This window comes from Thalassophryne amazonica, chromosome 5 (assembly GCF_902500255.1).
Source record: "Thalassophryne amazonica chromosome 5, fThaAma1.1, whole genome shotgun sequence".
Classification (NCBI taxonomy): Eukaryota; Metazoa; Chordata; class Actinopteri; order Batrachoidiformes; family Batrachoididae; genus Thalassophryne; species Thalassophryne amazonica.
In genome coordinates, this window is record NC_047107.1 from 121,106,770 (window position 1) to 121,125,356 (window position 18,587).

Consider the following 18,587-nt stretch of genomic DNA (forward strand, 5'->3'; position numbering starts at 1 on the left):
ATCTAGACGTCCCCCCCCCCCCCAAAAAAAATATCCAGGTTTGTCTCAGAAAACTGCTCTGAAATTTTCAGGATGAGCAATATAATGATATCTCATCTATCGTTTACAGTGGCTTGCAAAAGTATTCAGCCCCTTGGTATTTCACGTACTTTAATTTGTTTATGACATTTCAAATAGAAAAATCAGGCTTCTCAATATAAAAATTTCTAAGATTATCTTCCTTAGACTCAAACTGAAAGTAAATCTCTACAAATTTCTGTGAAGGCTCTCAGTTGTCCAGGTAGTTTCCATCGTAGAGAAGCTTGAATCTTCGACTGGACTGGGTTACTTGACGCAAGGACGTTTTGCTTCGAATTGCAGAAGCTTCCTCAGCTAAAGTTTTTGCTCTGGTAGTCTGACTTCTGTCTTGACTCTTGTAGAGAAGAATAACACAAGCCAGAAAAAGCTGCAGTTTTAAACCTAACCAGACCCCTCCTACCAAGAGGCAGACTGCTATTGGCTAGTGACGAACAATTGCTCTAATTAGCACCTATTGTGCTCTAGTTAGCACCCTCCTAATGACAGGGCAGCAGCGATGGGACTGATGCCTCTCCTGACAACGCTCCCGACGACGTGAATGACACATTACCATGAGCAAAAGACTGAAATTCCTCCTGTGGTATAGAGGAGGATTTTATTAAAAAGAACACCTGAAAGTTCAGCTACAATTTGCCAGAAGACACATCTGAGATGCAAGCCTAGATTTAATGTTTTGGTGAAAGGAAGCCCTCCTCTGTACCACTTCATCATGAAGCTGTATAACTGGAGATACAAAATGCAAAACATGCACTATGCACAATTTGTCCAGTCACAGCCAGAGAAGTCGAAAACTGAATGAATTAGCATTGCAGATCTTTTTTGGTAGAAATGGATGAAAAGATGAAAAGGACCATCTAGACTGTTGTCAGCAACAAGTCCAAAAGCCAGGGTCTGTCATGACCCTGTACTGTTGCACACCTTAAGACCCTTTTGCAGGAATAACAGGACAAAATAACACCTGAAACTCTTCAGAGTTTGCTATTAACAAGTGAAATGATGTTGACCACAGAGAACATGATATATCTAGATATCTTGAGTTCTCCAATGAAAGTCAGTCAATGTAAGAACTGCTTTTTTTTTTATTCTTCTTCTTTTCATTTTCCCTATTGTCTCAACCTTTTCTGATTTGGCGTTGTAATATTTTCATGTACCTGCAAACACTTCTGCAATATTTCATGAAAAACAAAAAAACCCAAAAAACAACAGCATCATGTCTGAAAAAAACAACTTTAGGTTATTGTGTAACTCTGGTTCTCTGGTATTACTGTAATTAATTAACTATCGTCTCATTATAAAAGTGTGTTCACATTAATGCAGTCTTGCACCTGCATGCAGATCTTTACCACTCCAGAACTCTTGCTGGCGCTATGCTTTCGAACATTGCTGGCACTTGTCCTGTCGTTATCTCAGTTACACTAAGTGAACTTATTTCAGACTTTTTTATAATAAGAAAGTGGACAGCAACATTTTAAACCTGCCATTTCTCCAAGCGGATGTGTGTGTGTGTGTGTGTGTGTGTGTGTGTGTGTGTGTGTGTGTGTGTGTGTGTGTGTGTGTGTGTGTGTGTGTGTGTGTGTGTGTGTGTGTGTGTGTGTGTGTGTGTGTGTGTGTGTGTGTGTGTGTGTGTTTGTGTGTTTTAACTTTGGTCTCAATAGGGAACTAATTTGTAGTAATTTGTAGCACCACAATTCTGGAAACGCAAACACGTTATCTTACTAGCATTAGCCTCTCGTCTGTTTTGCGTGAAGTTCACTGGCTGCACATAGAAATGTTTGAGCGTTTGCACAAAGTTCAACAATTTACAACCCCTGGCAAAAATTATGGAATCACCGGCCTCGGAGGATGTTCATTCAGTTGTTTAATTTTGTAGAAAAAAAGCAGATCACAGACATGACACAAAACTAAAGTCATTTCAAATGGCAACTTTCTGGCTTTAAGAAACACTATAAGAAATCAGGAAAAAAAATTGTGGCAGTCAGTAACGGTTACTTTTTTAGACCAAGCAGAGGGAAAAAAAATATGGAATCACTCAATTCTGAGGAAAAAATTATGGAATCATGAAAAACAAAAGAACGCTCCAACACATCACTAGTATTTTGTTGCACCACCTCTGGCTTTTATAACAGCTTGCAGTCTCTGAGGCATGGACTTAATGAGTGACAAACAGTACTCTTCATCAATCTGGCTCCAACTTTCTCTGATTGCTGTTGCCAGATCAGCTTTGCAGGTTGGAGCCTTGTCATGGACCATTTTCTTCAACTTCCACCAAAGATTTTCAATTGGATTAAGATCCGGACTATTTGCAGGCCATGACATTGACCCCATGTGTCTTTTTGCAAGGAATGTTTTCACAGTTTTTGCTCTATGGCAAGATGCATTATCATCTTGAAAAATAATTTCATCATCCCCAAACATCCTTTCAATTGATGGGATAAGAAAAGTGTCCAAAATATCAACGTAAACTTGTGCATTTATTGATGATGTAATGACAGCCATCTCCCCAGTGCCTTTACCTGACATGCAGCCCCATATCATCAATGACTGTGGAAATTTACATGTTCTCTTCAGGCAGTCATCTTTATGAATCTCATTGGAACGGCACCAAACAAAAGTTCCAGCATCATCACCTTGCCCAATGTAGATTCGAGATTCATCACTGAATATGACTTTCATCCAGTCATCCACAGTCCATAATTGCTTTTCCTTAGCCCATTGTAACCTTGTTTTTTTTTCTGTTTAGGTGTTAATGATGGCTTTCATTTAGCTTTTCTGTATGTAAATCCCATTTCCTTTAGGCGGTTTCTTACAGTTCGGTCACAGATGTTGACTCCAGTTTCCTCCCATTTGTTCCTCATTTGTTTTGTTGTGCATTTTCGATTTTTGAGACATATTGCTTTAAGTTTTCTGTCTTGACGCTTTGATGTCTTCCTTGGTCTACCAGTATCTTTGCCTTTAACAACCTTCCCATGTTGTTTGTATTTGGTCCAGAGTTTAGACACAGCTGACTGTGAACAACCAACATCTTACATCTTTACCCTCTTTTAAGAGTTTGATAATCCTCTCCTTTGTTTCAATTGACATCTCTCGTGTTGGAGCCATGATTCATGTCAGTCCACTTGGTGCAACAGCTCTCCAAGGTGTGATCACTCCTATTTTAGATGCAGACTAACGAGCAGATCTGATTTGATGCAGGTGTTAGTTTTGGGGATGAAAATTTACAGGGTGGTTCTATAATTTATTCCTCAGAATTGAGTGAGTCCATATTTTTTCCCTCTGCTTGGTCTAAAAAAGTAACCGTTACTGACTGCCACAATTTTTTTTCCTGATTTCTTATAGTGTTTCTTAAAGCCAGAAAGTTGCCATTTGAAATGACTTTAGTTTTGTGTCATGTCTGTGATCTGCTTTTTTTCTACAAAATTAAACAACTGAATGAACATCCTCCGAGGCCGGTGATTCCATAATTTTTGCCAGGGGTTGTAGAATTTTCCATACAGCGCACCTGTGTGACACTCCTCAAGAAGCATCACAGAAAAACACAGGGGATGTGTGCGAAATATATTTAGTCGCCATAATGTGAACACACCTTTAGACATCCATTGGAGGACGGGGACGAACGTCTGTGTGGTGTTTTGGAGTCAACTCAGCGGCGTTATGGATGCAGCCTGCACTTTGGTTTATGTGTTTTCTGACGCAGTCTCGTGTTTGAGCTACACTTCGCCTCACTATGTGTCTGATGACAGCACCAAGTCTTAGGACAACAGGACGACATCGCAACCTGGTCTGAACCTCTGTGAAGACGTTATGGTGGATGTGGATCATGAGGTCACCCCCCGGTAAGTACTCCATAACAAAGCAGACGTGGTCGCCGGTCTGGAAGCAGCCGTGCAGGTTGACCAGGAAAGGATGCCTGGAGGCGTTGATCATCTCAAAGATCCTTTTCTCGCTCTTAAGGCTGTGGAGCAGAGAGCCGTCTGTCACACCACTGAGCTGAGTCTGGCACACAAAAACATTTATTTATTTTTTATTGCAGGTCAGACGGTTATGACATCTCGCACGATTTACTCGATATGATTCGCTTACACGTAGCCTTCGGAAAGCAATCCATGGTGCCCCAGACCAGCGTGAAAGTATCAATGTCAAATAAAGCAGAAATGATTGTCAATTTGTGCCCGGGAACGTTTCAGTTTTGGGAGAAGTATTAGTGGAATAGTAACAGTTAAACACAGCAAAAAATAGGCTTAATTAGTATCATTGTTCCTTCTAGCGTTTACTCCGTATGTGTTCACCGTGTACATTTTAGTAGTTTGTTATGTTACATTTAAGAGATGTGAACCCAAATGCAGGACGCACACTCCTCTGATGCAAAAAGAGGTTGTTCACTGCCATATGTTTTTCAGTTAAGTGATTCTCTCCTCCAATCACAAGGTTCTGTGAGTCAGTCAATATGTCACAATATGGAAGTAGTTCTCAGACCATCAATTATTATGAGGTGGGGGGAGATTGTGTGGAATTGTAAAAATCATAGAGGGATATGCTTTGTAAACTTAATACCTGTTACTACATTGGATCATGTTGAATTTGAGGATGGCCCAGTGGTTGTTCCAGTAATATCGAAGATTTCGTGTCTGCTACCTACAACACGCGTGGAATGTCTCAAACCTAAACCTACTTCTAGGCATCTTATATATGCTACTCTGGAACCATTCCTAAACCCAAACAGTTCAACTGTCAACCCCATTGACTTCCTTAATCTGTGTCTCATTAACATATGATCACTATCCTCAAAATCACTGTTGATTAATGATCTAATTATTGATCATCACTTTGATATGACTGGGTTATGTGAAACGTGGCTTAAACCTACAGCTGTCCTCCCCTTAAATGAGGCCTGCCCATTTGCATATACATTTTGTCACGTCCCTCGTGATGCGAAGCAAGGCGGGGGTGTTGCTCTTATTTATAAATCTAGGTTTAACTTAACAGCTGTTCGGGGTTACAAATATCACTCGTTTGAGCATCTGATTGTACGCGCTGCTCAGGATATTAAGCATTGCCAAGGTCAGAAGAATAAAAATCAGCTTGTATTAATTTGTCACTGTATATAGGCCCCTTGGCCCATATTCTGAATTCTTAGATGAATTTGGTGCGTTCATCTGTAACTTGTCAACTAGTGCAGATAACATTCTGATCATTGGTGACTTTAACGTTCATATAAATAAGCCTTCTGATCCCCTCTGCAAATCATTTATGGAAATTGTGGATGCATTAGGATTTCTGCAATGCATTCGGGACTCAACGCACATTAGTGGAAATACCCTGGATCTCGTTCTTGCACGTGATATTGCTGTCATGAATATTGACATCATGCCTCTTACATCAGTGGTCTCTGATCACTCACTTATTCAGTTTACAGTTTCGCTGCCGTGTTTAGTGGAACAACAAGCTTATTTATCACTACGGCGATGCATCAACTCCTCAACTAAAACTGAACTCAAAGCTAGACTGCCTGATGTCTTAGCTTCACATTTGGCAAATACCCAATCAGTAGACAGTCTTGTGGATAGTTTAAATTCAGTGCTCAAAACTACACTCTACATGATTGTGCCACTTGTGTTAAAATCGCACACCCCCAAAACACAGTCACCTTGGTTCAATGATTACCGTTCTAGACCTCAAGCATAAGGTTAGAGGTCTAGAACGGAAATAGCGTCGTTCAAAATTAGAAGTATTTCACCTTGCGTGGCATGATGCTATCTTAGGCTATAAGTATGCATTACTGGCTACAAAGCGGACCTACTACTCTGATTTGATCAACAAAAACAAGCATAACTCAAAGTTCTTGTTCAACACGGTGGCAACACTTATTCATGGACAACCACCTGTAGTTCACTCTCCTTTTACAGCACAAGATTTCCTGGATTACTTTGAGAAGAAAATAGAAGACATTAGGTTAAACATATACCAGCATGCCACAACCCAGCCATTACACCATGCTATTGAGGTGGGCGCCATTACTGATGTATTACATAAATTCATAGAATTTGATAGTATCTCTCTAGACATGCTGACGAAACTCATAATGTCAACAAAAAGCACAAGCTGTTTATTTGATCCTATACCAACAAAACTGTTTAAGGACCTGTGGCCCACTCTTGGGCCGACTGTGCTGGAAATTATTAATCTTTCTTTAACTTCTGGATCTGTTCCTAAATGTTTCAAATCTGCAGTGATTAAACCATTACTTAAGAAACCTAATCTTGACCCTAGTGTATTGAAAAACTATCGGTCGATATCAAATCTATCATTTTGCTCTAAAATTCTGGAAAAAATGGTGTCACGGCAGCTAGTGGACTATCTTACTGACAATAATCTCTTTGAGCCACTGCAGTCTGCTTTTAGAAAATACCATTCCACAGAGACGGCTCTCACTAAAGTGGTGAATGATCTTCTGCTTGCAATGGATTCGGACACCACTACGTTTCTGGTGCTGTTAGATCTCAGTGCTGCATTTGTTACCGTGGATCATCATATTCTTCTTGATAAGCTGGAAAATCACTTTGGGATTACTGGGAGTGCCCTTGCGTGGTTGACGTCATACTTGACCAGTCGTTCTCACTGTGTTTTGTACAGTAATACTACCTCTAACCTTAGTGACATGAAATTTGGGGATCCACAGGGGTCTGTCTTAGGTCCCCCGCTTTTCTTCCTTTATATAGCACCCCTTGGGCACATACTGCGGTGTTTTGGGATTACCTTTCACTGCTATGCTCTTGATACTCAGTTATACATGTCGATAACTGCTGGTAATCTCATTCACATAAAATCCTTAGAAGATTGCCTTGCATCAGTGAGAAGTTGGATGTCTAGAAACTTCCTACATTTAAAATCTCATAAGACTGAAATGATGGTTCTTGGTCCAGTGAGACATCTGCATCAATTTGACCAGTTAACGCTTAGCTTAGGCTCGTGTGTCATACATCACACTGACAAAGCGAGGAACCGTGGGGTAATTTTTGATCCTACATTGTCCTTTGACCTCCACATTAGAAATATTACAAGGTCTGCTTTCTTCCACCTGCGAAATATAGCGAAGATTCGTCCCATCCTGTCTATGGCCGATGCTGAGACCCTTATCCATGCGTTTATCGCTTCTAAATTGGACTACTGCAATGTTCTATTTTCTGGTTTACTGCAGTCTAGCATTAGGGCTCTCCAACTGGTTCAAAATGTTGCAGCCAGACAAAGCAGAAAGTTCGATCACATTACACCCATTTTGGCATCCCTAGGGTGAATAAAAAGTCTGCGGGTCACAGAGCTTTCTCTTATCGTGTCCCTGTTCAGTGGAATGATCTCCTTTTTTTCCTTACTACTGTTGCTCTGGGGGTTAGTAAGGTTAGACCTTACTTGTGTGAAGCACCTTGAGGCAACTCTGTTGTGTATAATCGCTATATAAATGAAAATAACTTGAAATTGTGGCTAATGTGGAACATTTGAAGAAAAAAATCTTTATTTCTTCTTACTGATTTATTTATCAGTAAAGAGACCAAATTTAATGTGTCATGTCATACATGATAAAATACAGCCATTACGTCCAATGGCCTTACAGCATTGCCAGCTTTGTGTTTTTCTGTAAAATATACCGGCCTTGTATTATTACACAGTACTTTATTAGAACTTTTACAATTAGTGTTGTGTATTTTTTCCTGAGATAATAGAGTCTTTTTTTTGTTGCCCAGGTAATTTGAGATTCAGACCACTGTTCTCTGAATTTATGTCTGAATTTGAAGACACAGATGAAAATAACTGAAAACAACTTCTCCTATATTAAGATTATCATAAACCGTTTTATGAAAACAAAGGGACTACACTGCGCTTCGCATATATAATTGTCTTTATGAAGATAATGTAAAGATAATCTGACATTAAGAACCGATGGTGGCCTTGGTGGCTTCTACACATAGGCTTTGGAAATCAAAGAAACAAACAAACAAGATTATAAATAAGTCCAAAACCGGCTAATACTATTACGAAAGCTCGGATCTTTGTACTTAAAATTACAGCAGCCACTTGAATGAATGCTTTGTGCAAAGTAACAAGAAAAAAACAGCAGTTTAAAATCGAAGGCTTTATTTTGGTTGTTTCACAAACCTGTCGACTTCATCTCGAGTCACGATGTCTCTTTTCTTCAAGGCTTTAATGGCATACAGCTTTCCTGTGGTCTGGAACTCAGCCAGCAGCACCTAGACACAACGTTCACAACCAGCGCTAATAAACAAGAAGAAATTCTGATGAAGGGAAGCTACAAACTGTTTAATCTCTTACCTTCCCAAAATGGCCTCTGCCCAGAACTGAAATATATCTGAAATCTTCCATCTGCATCCTCAATTGTAGACACAAAAATAAAATCCACTCATTATTTCCATTTATCTTATTGTGAAACAGTGTTTTGTAGGTTTGTGCACATACTTTACAGCAGATACCGGCGGCTCTTCACTTTCTTCTCTCGTGTTTATGGACAACTGTGAAAAGAGACAAAATTCAAAACGATCTAATTTTCTGTGATTCACCATCTGTACATCAAAACCCAGCATCAACACCAGATTCCAAATAAATAAATAAATCAAACACAGACAGGCTTCCTCCACTTGAATTTAAAATCTAAGAATGCAGTTTTTACCAGTTCCTCCGACAACGTCGGTCCAGGCAACGGTTCATACACTGTGGTGAAGATGGTGGGACAGTTGTCTTCCTGGTGGATGCTGGTTTTTGGTGGTTGGTCCTCAGTGATGCTGAGACTGATCACTGGAGTATCACTACATAAAGCAAAAAGGAAAAAAGCCTAAAGTGATGTTCTGTCCATCTGTCTGCAGCAATATCTTCAAAATGCAAAGAGAAATTTCAGTCAAACTTGGTGGGTAAACTCAGCAGACAATTCTCTTACACCACAGGTCATGTCAAGGTCAAAGGTCAAGGTCAATCAGAGGTCAACTTCTAAAACACAAAAAAAGCTTATGCTGCTTTTTATGTTTTGGAGAATGTCTTTTCACTTGACAAAGATGAATTTAATTTGTATTATTTGATTTGAGCCACAACCAGATGTTGAGTCTAGTGTGTGGTAAGTGCACCTTGGCAATGTGGTGGTGGTTTGAGGCAATGTCTCGATGGGATTAGGGGCATCGTTGGGCACCAGGTCGGGCGGCGGTGAGAAGGACGAGCTGAATGTAGTGAAGGAAGTGTAACGAGGTAGGATGCTCATCATCAGGTGACCCCACGTGGCAAAATTCATGTTCATGTGAGCAGCTCGCAGGAAGTTCTTTCCTGAAAAAACAAACCTTTCGTGAAGAGGAGGACACCCCGGAGAGAGCCAACACCTCCGTCTCAGACCTTTCTTTAGATCGGCATAATACGGTAATTACTAGGATGCAGCAGGTGACACTCGCACCTCGCTCTTTAGTGAAGATGCGGCGCTGACGCCTCAGTTTCGGCTGCCGCTCGATGACAGTGTCAGCGAAGTTCATCTGTAAAAATACAAATTGGCTCAGTAATTACTTTGTGTGCGCTGTCTTTAACAAAGGTCATGTGATTGCATTTGTCTGTGTACACCTAACTTAAAACCTAGAGGACGAATTTAGCTGAAATTTAAAGACATGATTCTTGGGTTGGGGACAAGGTTACTCAATTCTACTCAATTCTGAGACAAATTTGGATACAGTACTTTTATCACTTTCTGTTCTATGTCTAACAAAATTAGACAGAGTGGCCTTATGATGACATCACAAAGGCATATGTTATATACACTGCACAAAGACCGATCCATTCATATTAAAACCATCTTTCGTTACTTGGAAGAGGTAATCATTCTGGACGTTATTACGCCGACAGGACGCACTCTCAAACTGCAACTTTCAGTTTTTAAATTGTAATTTAAACAGCAGAACTTGTCTGCTTATCTTCAAATAAAAAACAGTTTAAAGGAGACAAAGCTTCAAAAACAAGAAGACACAGATGCAACATAAAGCAAAACAAATGTTTACAGAAAATGTTCCAGGTTATGGAAATTATATGAGTGTCAAATAAATTTGTTTGTGCACACATCAAAAAGTTGCTTGAATAAACGTAGACGGTGACTGAACTGTTCTGACAAAACAAACAAAAAAAGTTTAAAAACAGGGATTTATTTTCCTGAAGCTACTCAATTAACCATCAGGTATAAAAAGCCTGAGTGGATCAGACCCGCGTGGCCACAGCACACGTGACGGGCCGGTGGTGCTGGTACCTTAGCGAACAGGAAGCCCCGAGGTTCCAGATTGAAACCCTGCGTCTGGTTCGGATCGTCCATCAGCTCGACCAGTCGCAGCAGCTGGACCGCACACATCGTCCTCTGGTCCCCCCAGAAGACGCCAACCTCCAACTCTCGAGACTATAAACATGGTGGCACACAACAATTTAATAACATATTACATAACACAACACATTAACAACACAGAAGATTAACAGCACAGCAAATGAATAACGCATCTGATTAATTACAGCAAATTAACAACACAACAGATTAATAATACATCACTGGAATGACTAATAACACAGCAGATTAATAACACATCAGATTAATAAAACACAATTAATTTTTGGAAGTTTTTACCAGGTGTTATTGAAAAAAAAAAAGGGACTCATATGTATCGGCATCAGCAGTAAAAGTTCTCATCGTTATGCAAATTTACTGGATTATAATTATTGAGGGATTATATCCTGTTAATGTTGCCACTGGTAAATGTGGAGTTAATTTTAAAATATTAACACATACATTAAAAATTACTTTAAAAAACATTGTTGGTATAACAATAAACCAAATCTACAAAGAAACCAATAACTAGAGTGCCTTGATTGGAGAGTGGCATCAACTCAGAACATGGCGCCATTTTGGGCCCAATTGCGCTGAACTACTGAATGAACCTTTAATGTTTTCAACATTTTTAAAAATCATTTAACCACATACAGCAACACATCCAGGTACAGATGCTATCAAAATAAATATAAAAATAGTTAAGCTATCAAATTTACAATTTATGATGATCTATTTAATTAAATTAAAGCCTGATTTATGCTTCTGCAGCTCTGTAACTCTGTGTCATGCAATGACAGTTTTAAAGTTCTCCGTCTCCAGATTATGCTTTATTATGGATTAATCTGACCCTCAATAAGCTTTTCTTTCTACAATCATCACCTCAAAATCAAAAGTAACTCTTTTACTGACTTTGTGCTGTAAATGTGCAGACTTTTCTGATCTATTTATCAGCGTGCGCGCTATATAATATGATGGGAGACGAAGGATTGAAAGCAGCAAAGTGTGAAATCACAGCCTTTTGCGGTTTCTGAGGATTTAACAGGTGCACGTCAAGCTGCGGGTCCAACTCTGGGCACGGTGTGAAAAAAATAAACAGTCAGCCTTTTAATCACAGAAATGACTCTGGTCCCACATGCGAGTGGTTTAATGGAAATACATTGCAATCGGAGGGGACATTTGAGCGAAAAATCCATTGTACAAAGTCCGTTATATACGGTGTTTATTACATGGAAAACAATACAAAAACATTGGGACTTTTTTGTCCGGTGACTGTGACTATCTATCTGGTTTATATGATAACGGTTTAGATGAGTTTTAATGTACATGGGACTGAACAATAAATTTACCTCTCAAAGCTTTAACGATGATGTCGGCTTCCATCCCACACGGTTGACTTTATTTTCCCACATTTTTCTTCTGTTAGGATCTGAAGGGAAGCTGTACATCTTGAAGCCCTTGTTGTGTCTATTTGTGCATCCAAATGCACAACAACCTGGCATTTTCAGCGAATAAATAAATAAAATAGCTGGATTTCCATGCAGACAGATTAACAGCGAACGCGATTTTGAACCCAAGATGGCACCATGAGTCACGTGACCGATTTTTTTTGACTCGTCATCTCTCCATTCTCTCAATTAAGGCACTCTAACAGTAACTAAAGCTTTCAGATAAATGTAGTGGAGTAAAAAGTTAAGTACTATATATTTCCTGGAGTGTATAGAATCATTATTCTATCAATTATAATTCAAAACAGATCACAAAGTCTTCCTCCAAATGTTTAAGAACTCCGCTACTTTTATGTATTATATTATTTGTGTTTCATGAATGAAAAGATTCAGATGTTGTGACATCTGGATGTCAGAGGGTTCAATTTCAATTGATTTTCATTTATATAGCGCCAAATCACAACAGAGTTGCCTCAAGGTGCTTCACACAAGTAAGGTCTAACCTTACCAACTCCCAGAGCAGCAGTGGTAAGGAAAAACTCCCTCTGAGGAAGAAACCTCAAGCAGACCAGACTCAAAGGGGTGACCCTCTGCTTGGGCCATGATACAGACATAAATTACAGAACAATTCTCAGTTGGTGCCTATCACCACCTAGTGGTGAGAGAGCAGAACTGCAGTGACACGCTACTGTATCATTTTTAATATACTATTACTTTGACCAGTTTTTACTTAAAACTAGAAAAAAATCTGTGTATAAAGACTGAAATAGGTTTAGCTCAATAAAAGCAAACAGCACTTTGTATATTATTTTATTTTTTAAATCCATTCTTTCACTGCAAGCGGTGTTGCAGCTCGTGTGTGTGTGTGTGTGTGTGTGTGTGTGTGTGTGTGTGTGTGTGTGTGTGTGTGTGTGTGTGTGTGTGTGTGTGTGGTGACACTGTGACCTTGTACGGTTACGTATGTGTATGTCAGCACACACCCTGGAAGTTGCTGATGATGCACGTATCTGCACGGACACAGAGACAAAATCCTGCACGTCCAGTACACAAGGACAGCAGATGGTGTCATCTCAAGTCTGGTTTTAACCTGCAGGAAGTGCTGCACAGGAAACGGACTGTTTTCTATCTGGAATTTAAATCTTTGCAGTCGACACCTGAGAAAAGGTACTCGGGTCGACACGTGGATGTGATGCTACAATGTGAAAGGATCAGAATGCTGGAACAACTGAAAGTTATGCCTCTAGGCAAAAAAATAAATAAATACATAAATAAACTAGAAGCACTCTGAGAGAGCAAACCTCCGCCAAGGCCATAGGGACACTGACATTACATGGAACACCCTTTCAAATCAAATCAAATCAATTTTATTTATATAGCGCCAAATCACAACAAACAGTTGCCCCAAGGTGCTTTATATTGTAAGGCAAAGCCATACAATAATTACAGAAAAACCCCAACGGTCAAAACGACCCCCTGTGAGCAAGCACTTGGTGACAGTGGGAAGGAAAAACTCCCTTTTAACAGGAAGAAACCTCCAACAGAACCAGGCTCAGGGAGGGGCAGTCTTCTGCTGGGACTGGTTGGGGCTGAGGGGAGAGAATCAGGAAAAAGACATGCTGTGGAAGAGAGCAGAGATCAATCACTAATGATTAAAAGCAGAGTGGTGCATACAGAGCAAAAAGAGGTGAATAAAAAGAAACACTGGGTGCATCATGGGAAACCCCCCAGCAGTCTAAGTCTATAGCAGCATAACTAAGGGATGGTTCAGGGTCACCTGATCCAGCCCTAACTATAAGCTTTAGCAAAAAGGAAAGTTTTAAGCCTAATCTTAAAAGTAGAGAGGGTGTCTGTCTCCCTGATCCGAATTGGGAGCTGGTTCCACAGGAGAGGAGCCTGAAAGCTGAAGGCTCTGCCTCCCATTCTACTCTTAAAAACCCTGGGAACTACAAGTAAGCCTGCAGTCTGAGAGCGAAGCGCTCTATTGGGGTGATATGGTACTATGAGGTCCCTAAGATAAGATGGGACCTGATAATTCAAAACCTTATAAGTAAGAAGAATAATTTTAAATTCTATTCTGGAATTAACAGGAAGCCAATGAAGAGAGGCCAATATGGGTGAAATATGCTCTCTCCTTCTAGTCCCTGTCAGTACTATAGCTGCAGCATTTTGAATTAACTGAAGGCTTTTCAGGGAACTTTTAGGACAACCTGATAATAATGAATTACAATAGTCCAGCCTAGAGGAAATAAATGCATGAATTAGTTTTTCAGCATCACTCTGAGACAAGACCTTTCTAATTTTAGAGATGTTGCGCAAATGCAAAAAAGCAGTCCTACATATTGGTTTTATATGCGCATTGAATGACATATCCTGATCAAAAATGACTCCAAGATCTCTCACAGTATTACTAGAGGTCAGGGTAATGCCATCCAGAGTAAGGATCTGGTTAGACACCATGTTTCTAAGATTTGTGGGGCCAAGTACAATAACTTCAGCTTTATCTGAGTTTAAAAGCAGGAAATTAGAGGTCATCCATGTCTTTATGTCTGCAAGACAATCCTGCAGTTTAGCTAATTGGTGTGTGTCAACCTGATAATAATGAATTACAATAGTCCAGCCTAGAAGAAATAAATGCATGAATTAGCTTTTCAGCATCACTCTGAGACAAGACCTTTCTAATTTTAGAGATATTGTGCAAATGCAAAAAAAGCAGGCCTACATACGAGGTCTGTCAATAAAGTAATGGTCCTTTTTATTTTTTTCAAAAACTATATGGATTTCATTCATATACTTTTATGTCAGACATGCTTGAACCCTTGTGCGCATGTGTGAGTTTTTCCACGCCTGTCGGTTACGTCATTCGCCTGTGAGCACGCCTTGGGAAGGAGTGGTCCCGCCCCCTCATTGAATTTTCATTGTCTGGAAATGGCAGAATGAAAAGGACTTTTTTTCCATCAGAATTTTTTCAGAAACTGTTAGAGACTGGCAGCTGGAAACCTTACGAAAAATGTATCTGGCTTTCGGTGAAAATTTTACGGGCTTCACAGAGAATAAGGACTGTTACTGCAGCTTTAAGGACCCCTTTAAGGACGCTCGGCGCGCCGCGCTCCGAGCTGCGACAACGCGGCACAAGCCACGGACCATTTCTAAACGGATGGCTCTGTGGATACGAGACCGTCGTGTGCTCTTTCTCTGGTTATCACAAGAGCTGGACATCAACCATTTTCCAGCAGATTTCACTTTTAACAAGAGATTTTGTCATGGAAAGCTGCGTGGAGACTTCGCGCGTAAAGACCAATTCGCTTTGGAAGCGAGACAAAGGAACACCTCCGTTTCGGCGTGTCAGAGGACAAGTTTGGACATGCCTATCTCAGCTTTCAATGCTTACCAGTCCAGTAAGTATCAGAGAAATTGTGGAGAGCTGGACATGTCCAAACTTGTCCTCTGACACGCCGAAACGGAGGTGTTCCGTTGTCTCACTTCCAAAGCTAATCGGTCTTTACGCGCGAAGCCTCCGTGCAGCTTTCCATGACAAAATCTCTTGTTAAAAGTGAAATCTGCCGGAAAATGGCTGATGTCCAGCTCTTGTGAATAAAATTGGTCCTAGCACAGAACCTTGTGGAACTCCATAATTAACCTTAGTCTGTGAAGAAGATTCCCCATTTACCTGAACAAATTGTAATCTATTAGATAAATATGATTCAAACCACTGCAGCGCAGTGCCTTTAATACCTATGGCATGCTCTAATCTCTGTAATAAAATTTTACGGTTAACAGTATCAAAAGCAGCACTGAGGTCTAACAGGACAAGCACAGAGATGAGTCCACTGTCTGAGGCCATAAGAAGATCATTTGTAACCTTCACTAATGCTGTTTCTGTACTATGATGAATTCTGAAACCTGACTGAAACTCTTCAAATAGACCATTCCTCTGCAGATGATCAGTTAGCTGTTTTACAACTACCCTTTCAAGAATTTTTGAGAGAAAAGGAAGGTTGGAGATTGGCCTATAATTAGCTAAGATAGCTGGGTCAAGTGATGGCTTTTTAAGTAATGGTTTAATTACTGCCAGCTTAAAAGCCTGTGGTACATAGCCAACTAATAAAGATAGATTGATCATATTTAAGATCGAAGCATTAAATAATGGTAGGGCTTCCTTGAGCAGCCTGGTAGGAATGGGGTCTAATAGACATGTTGATGATTTGGATGAAGTAACTAATGAAAATAACTCAGACAGAACAATCGGAGAGAAAGAGTCTAACCAAATACCAGCATTACTGAAGACAGCCGAACATAAAGATATGTCTTTGGGATGGTTATGAATAATTTTTTCTCTAATAGTTAAAATTTTATTTGCAAAGAAAGTCATGAAGTCATTACTAGTTAAAGTTAAAGGAATACTCAGCTCAATAGAGCTCTGACTCTTTGTCAGCCTGGCTACAGTGCTGAAAAGAACCTGTGGTTGTTCTTATTTTCTTCAATTAGTGATGAGTAGTAAGATGTTCTAGCTTTACAGAGGGCTTTTTTATAGAGCAACAGACTCTTTTTCCAGGCTAAATGAAGATCTTCTAAATTAGTGAGACGCCATTTCCTCTCCAACTTACGGGTTATCTGCTTTAAGCTGCGAGTTTGTGAGTTATACCACGGAGTCAGGCACTTCTGATTTAAGGCTCTCTTTTTCAGAGGAGCTACAGCATCCAAAGTTGTGCTCAATGAGGACGTAAAGCTACTGACGAGATACTCTATCTCACTCACAGAGTTTAGGTAGCTACTCTGCACTGTGTTGGTATATGGCATTAGAGAACATAAAGAAGGAATCATATCCTTAAACCTAGTTACAGCGCTTTCAGAAAGACTTCTACTGTAATGAAACTTATTCCCCACTGCTGGGTAGTCCATTAAAGTAAATGTAAATGTTATTAAGAAATGATCAGACAACAGGGGGTTTTCAGGGAATACTGTTAAGGCTTCAATTTCAATGCCATATGTCAGAACAAGATCTAAGTGTGGTTAAAATGGTGGGTGGGCTCATTTACATTTTGAGCGAAGCCAACTGAATCTAATAATAGATTAAATGCAGTGTTGAGGCTGTCATTCTCAGCATCTATGTGGATGTTAAAATCACCCACTATAATTATTTTATCTGAGGTAAGCATTAAGTCAGACAAATGGTCTGAAAATTCACAGAGAAACTCACAGTAACAACCAGGTGGACGATAGATAATAACAAATAAAACTGGTTTTTGAGACTTCCAATTTGGATGGACAAGACTAAGAGTCAAGCTTTCAAATTAATTAAAGCTCTGTCTGGGTCTTTGATTAATTAATAAGCTGAAGTGGAAGATTCCTGCTAATCCTCCTCCTTGATCCGTGCTTCGAGCATTCTGACAGTTAGTGTGACTCGGGGGTGTTGACTCATTTAAACTAACATATTCATCCTGCTGTAACCAGGTTTCTGTAAGGCAGAATAAATCAATATGTTGATCAATTATTATATCATTTACTAACAGGGACTTAGAAGAAAGAGACCTAATGTTTAATAAACCACATTTAACTGTTTTAGTGTGTGGTGCAGTTGAAGGTGCTATATTATTTTTTCTTTTTGAATTTTTATGGTTAAATAGATTTTTACTGGTTATTGGTGGTCTGGGAGCAGGCACCATCTCTACGTGGATTGGGTATTGGGGGGATGGCAGGGGGAGAGAAGCTGCAGAGAGGTGAGTAAGACTACAACTCTCCTTCCTGATCCCAACCCTGGATAGTCATGAAAGAGACTCTCTTTGGCAAAGAGACTTATTCCACGTCGTTTTACGCATCTACCGTCATGTTTTAGATTCAGTGGTTAACCCTCTGGGGTCCAAGGGCATTTTTTGGACAGTTCACTTGCTTGGCATAAATGTTTTATTATTGCTGTTAACAGCTCTCCCTGCATTCCACAATCAAGTTTTATGTCTCTTTTTTCAGGACAACCTGTACTTTCAAAATATATATGCTATAGTTGTGTTTTATAGTGTAATAAAGGTTTACAATCAGAAATAAGAAAGGAAAAAGTAAAGCAGAAATTATTTTCCACACACATTTATTCAAAACACACAGCAAACTATAATAAACTAGTAACACATCACTCCTAAAAACAATCTTTGGTGTGTCACGTGAGGTGAATCTGCCCTACGACTGGATTTTGGAAAACCATGTGATGGTGAACCAATTCCGATTGGACACTCACATTGCTCACGTCATCACACAGCTTCTATGAGGAGTACAAAGATGGTGGACGGTGGCTTGAAAGTCCGCGGAGTTAACTTTTCAGCAAAAAAAAAAAAAAAAGAGTAAGTTTCTATCTCATATCATTAAAAAGTTATTTATAATTTAATAAAGCTTGGTCTCAGCCATCGTATCTGATGGCGTCAGCCCCAGAGGGTTAAACCCTTAGATCTTCAGCAAATGTATTTATAAAGAGAAACTGCATGAACTACACAAGTTTTATTATTTTCTAATAACAAGTTTACTCAGTGAGGAGAAACAAATGCTAAATTATTGTTGCGTCATCACTTAATTTTTGTTCAGCCTTTGTGACCCATCTTCATGAAGTTAGATGCAAAAAATGTTGAAATTGTCCCTATCCTGCAATGATAAAGAATCCTTAAAAAAATTACTGGATCAGGATCGTATTCTGGATCATTACCAAAATGTAATGACTTCTAAGTTAGGCCAAGATA

The 18,587-nt window shown here is 39.6% G+C and overlaps 1 protein-coding gene across 3 annotated transcripts in view; it reads right to left on the reverse strand.

Annotated features, from left to right (window-relative positions):
* LOC117511210 (serine/threonine-protein kinase N2-like) overlaps positions 1-18,587 on the reverse strand; it is a 38,092-nt gene that overhangs the window by 3,037 nt on the left and 16,468 nt on the right. For all 3 annotated transcript variants that reach the window (XM_034171206.1, XM_034171205.1, XM_034171207.1), the window contains exons 7-14: positions 10,355-10,498; positions 9,521-9,596; positions 9,204-9,396; positions 8,756-8,891; positions 8,545-8,597; positions 8,401-8,458; positions 8,227-8,318; positions 3,854-4,030 (exon numbers count right to left, since the gene is read on the reverse strand). In XM_034171206.1, coding sequence (XP_034027097.1) covers positions 3,854-4,030; positions 8,227-8,318; positions 8,401-8,458; positions 8,545-8,597; positions 8,756-8,891; positions 9,204-9,396; positions 9,521-9,596; positions 10,355-10,498 — 929 coding nt within the window. The remainder of the gene's footprint in view (positions 1-3,853; positions 4,031-8,226; positions 8,319-8,400; positions 8,459-8,544; positions 8,598-8,755; positions 8,892-9,203; positions 9,397-9,520; positions 9,597-10,354; positions 10,499-18,587) is intronic.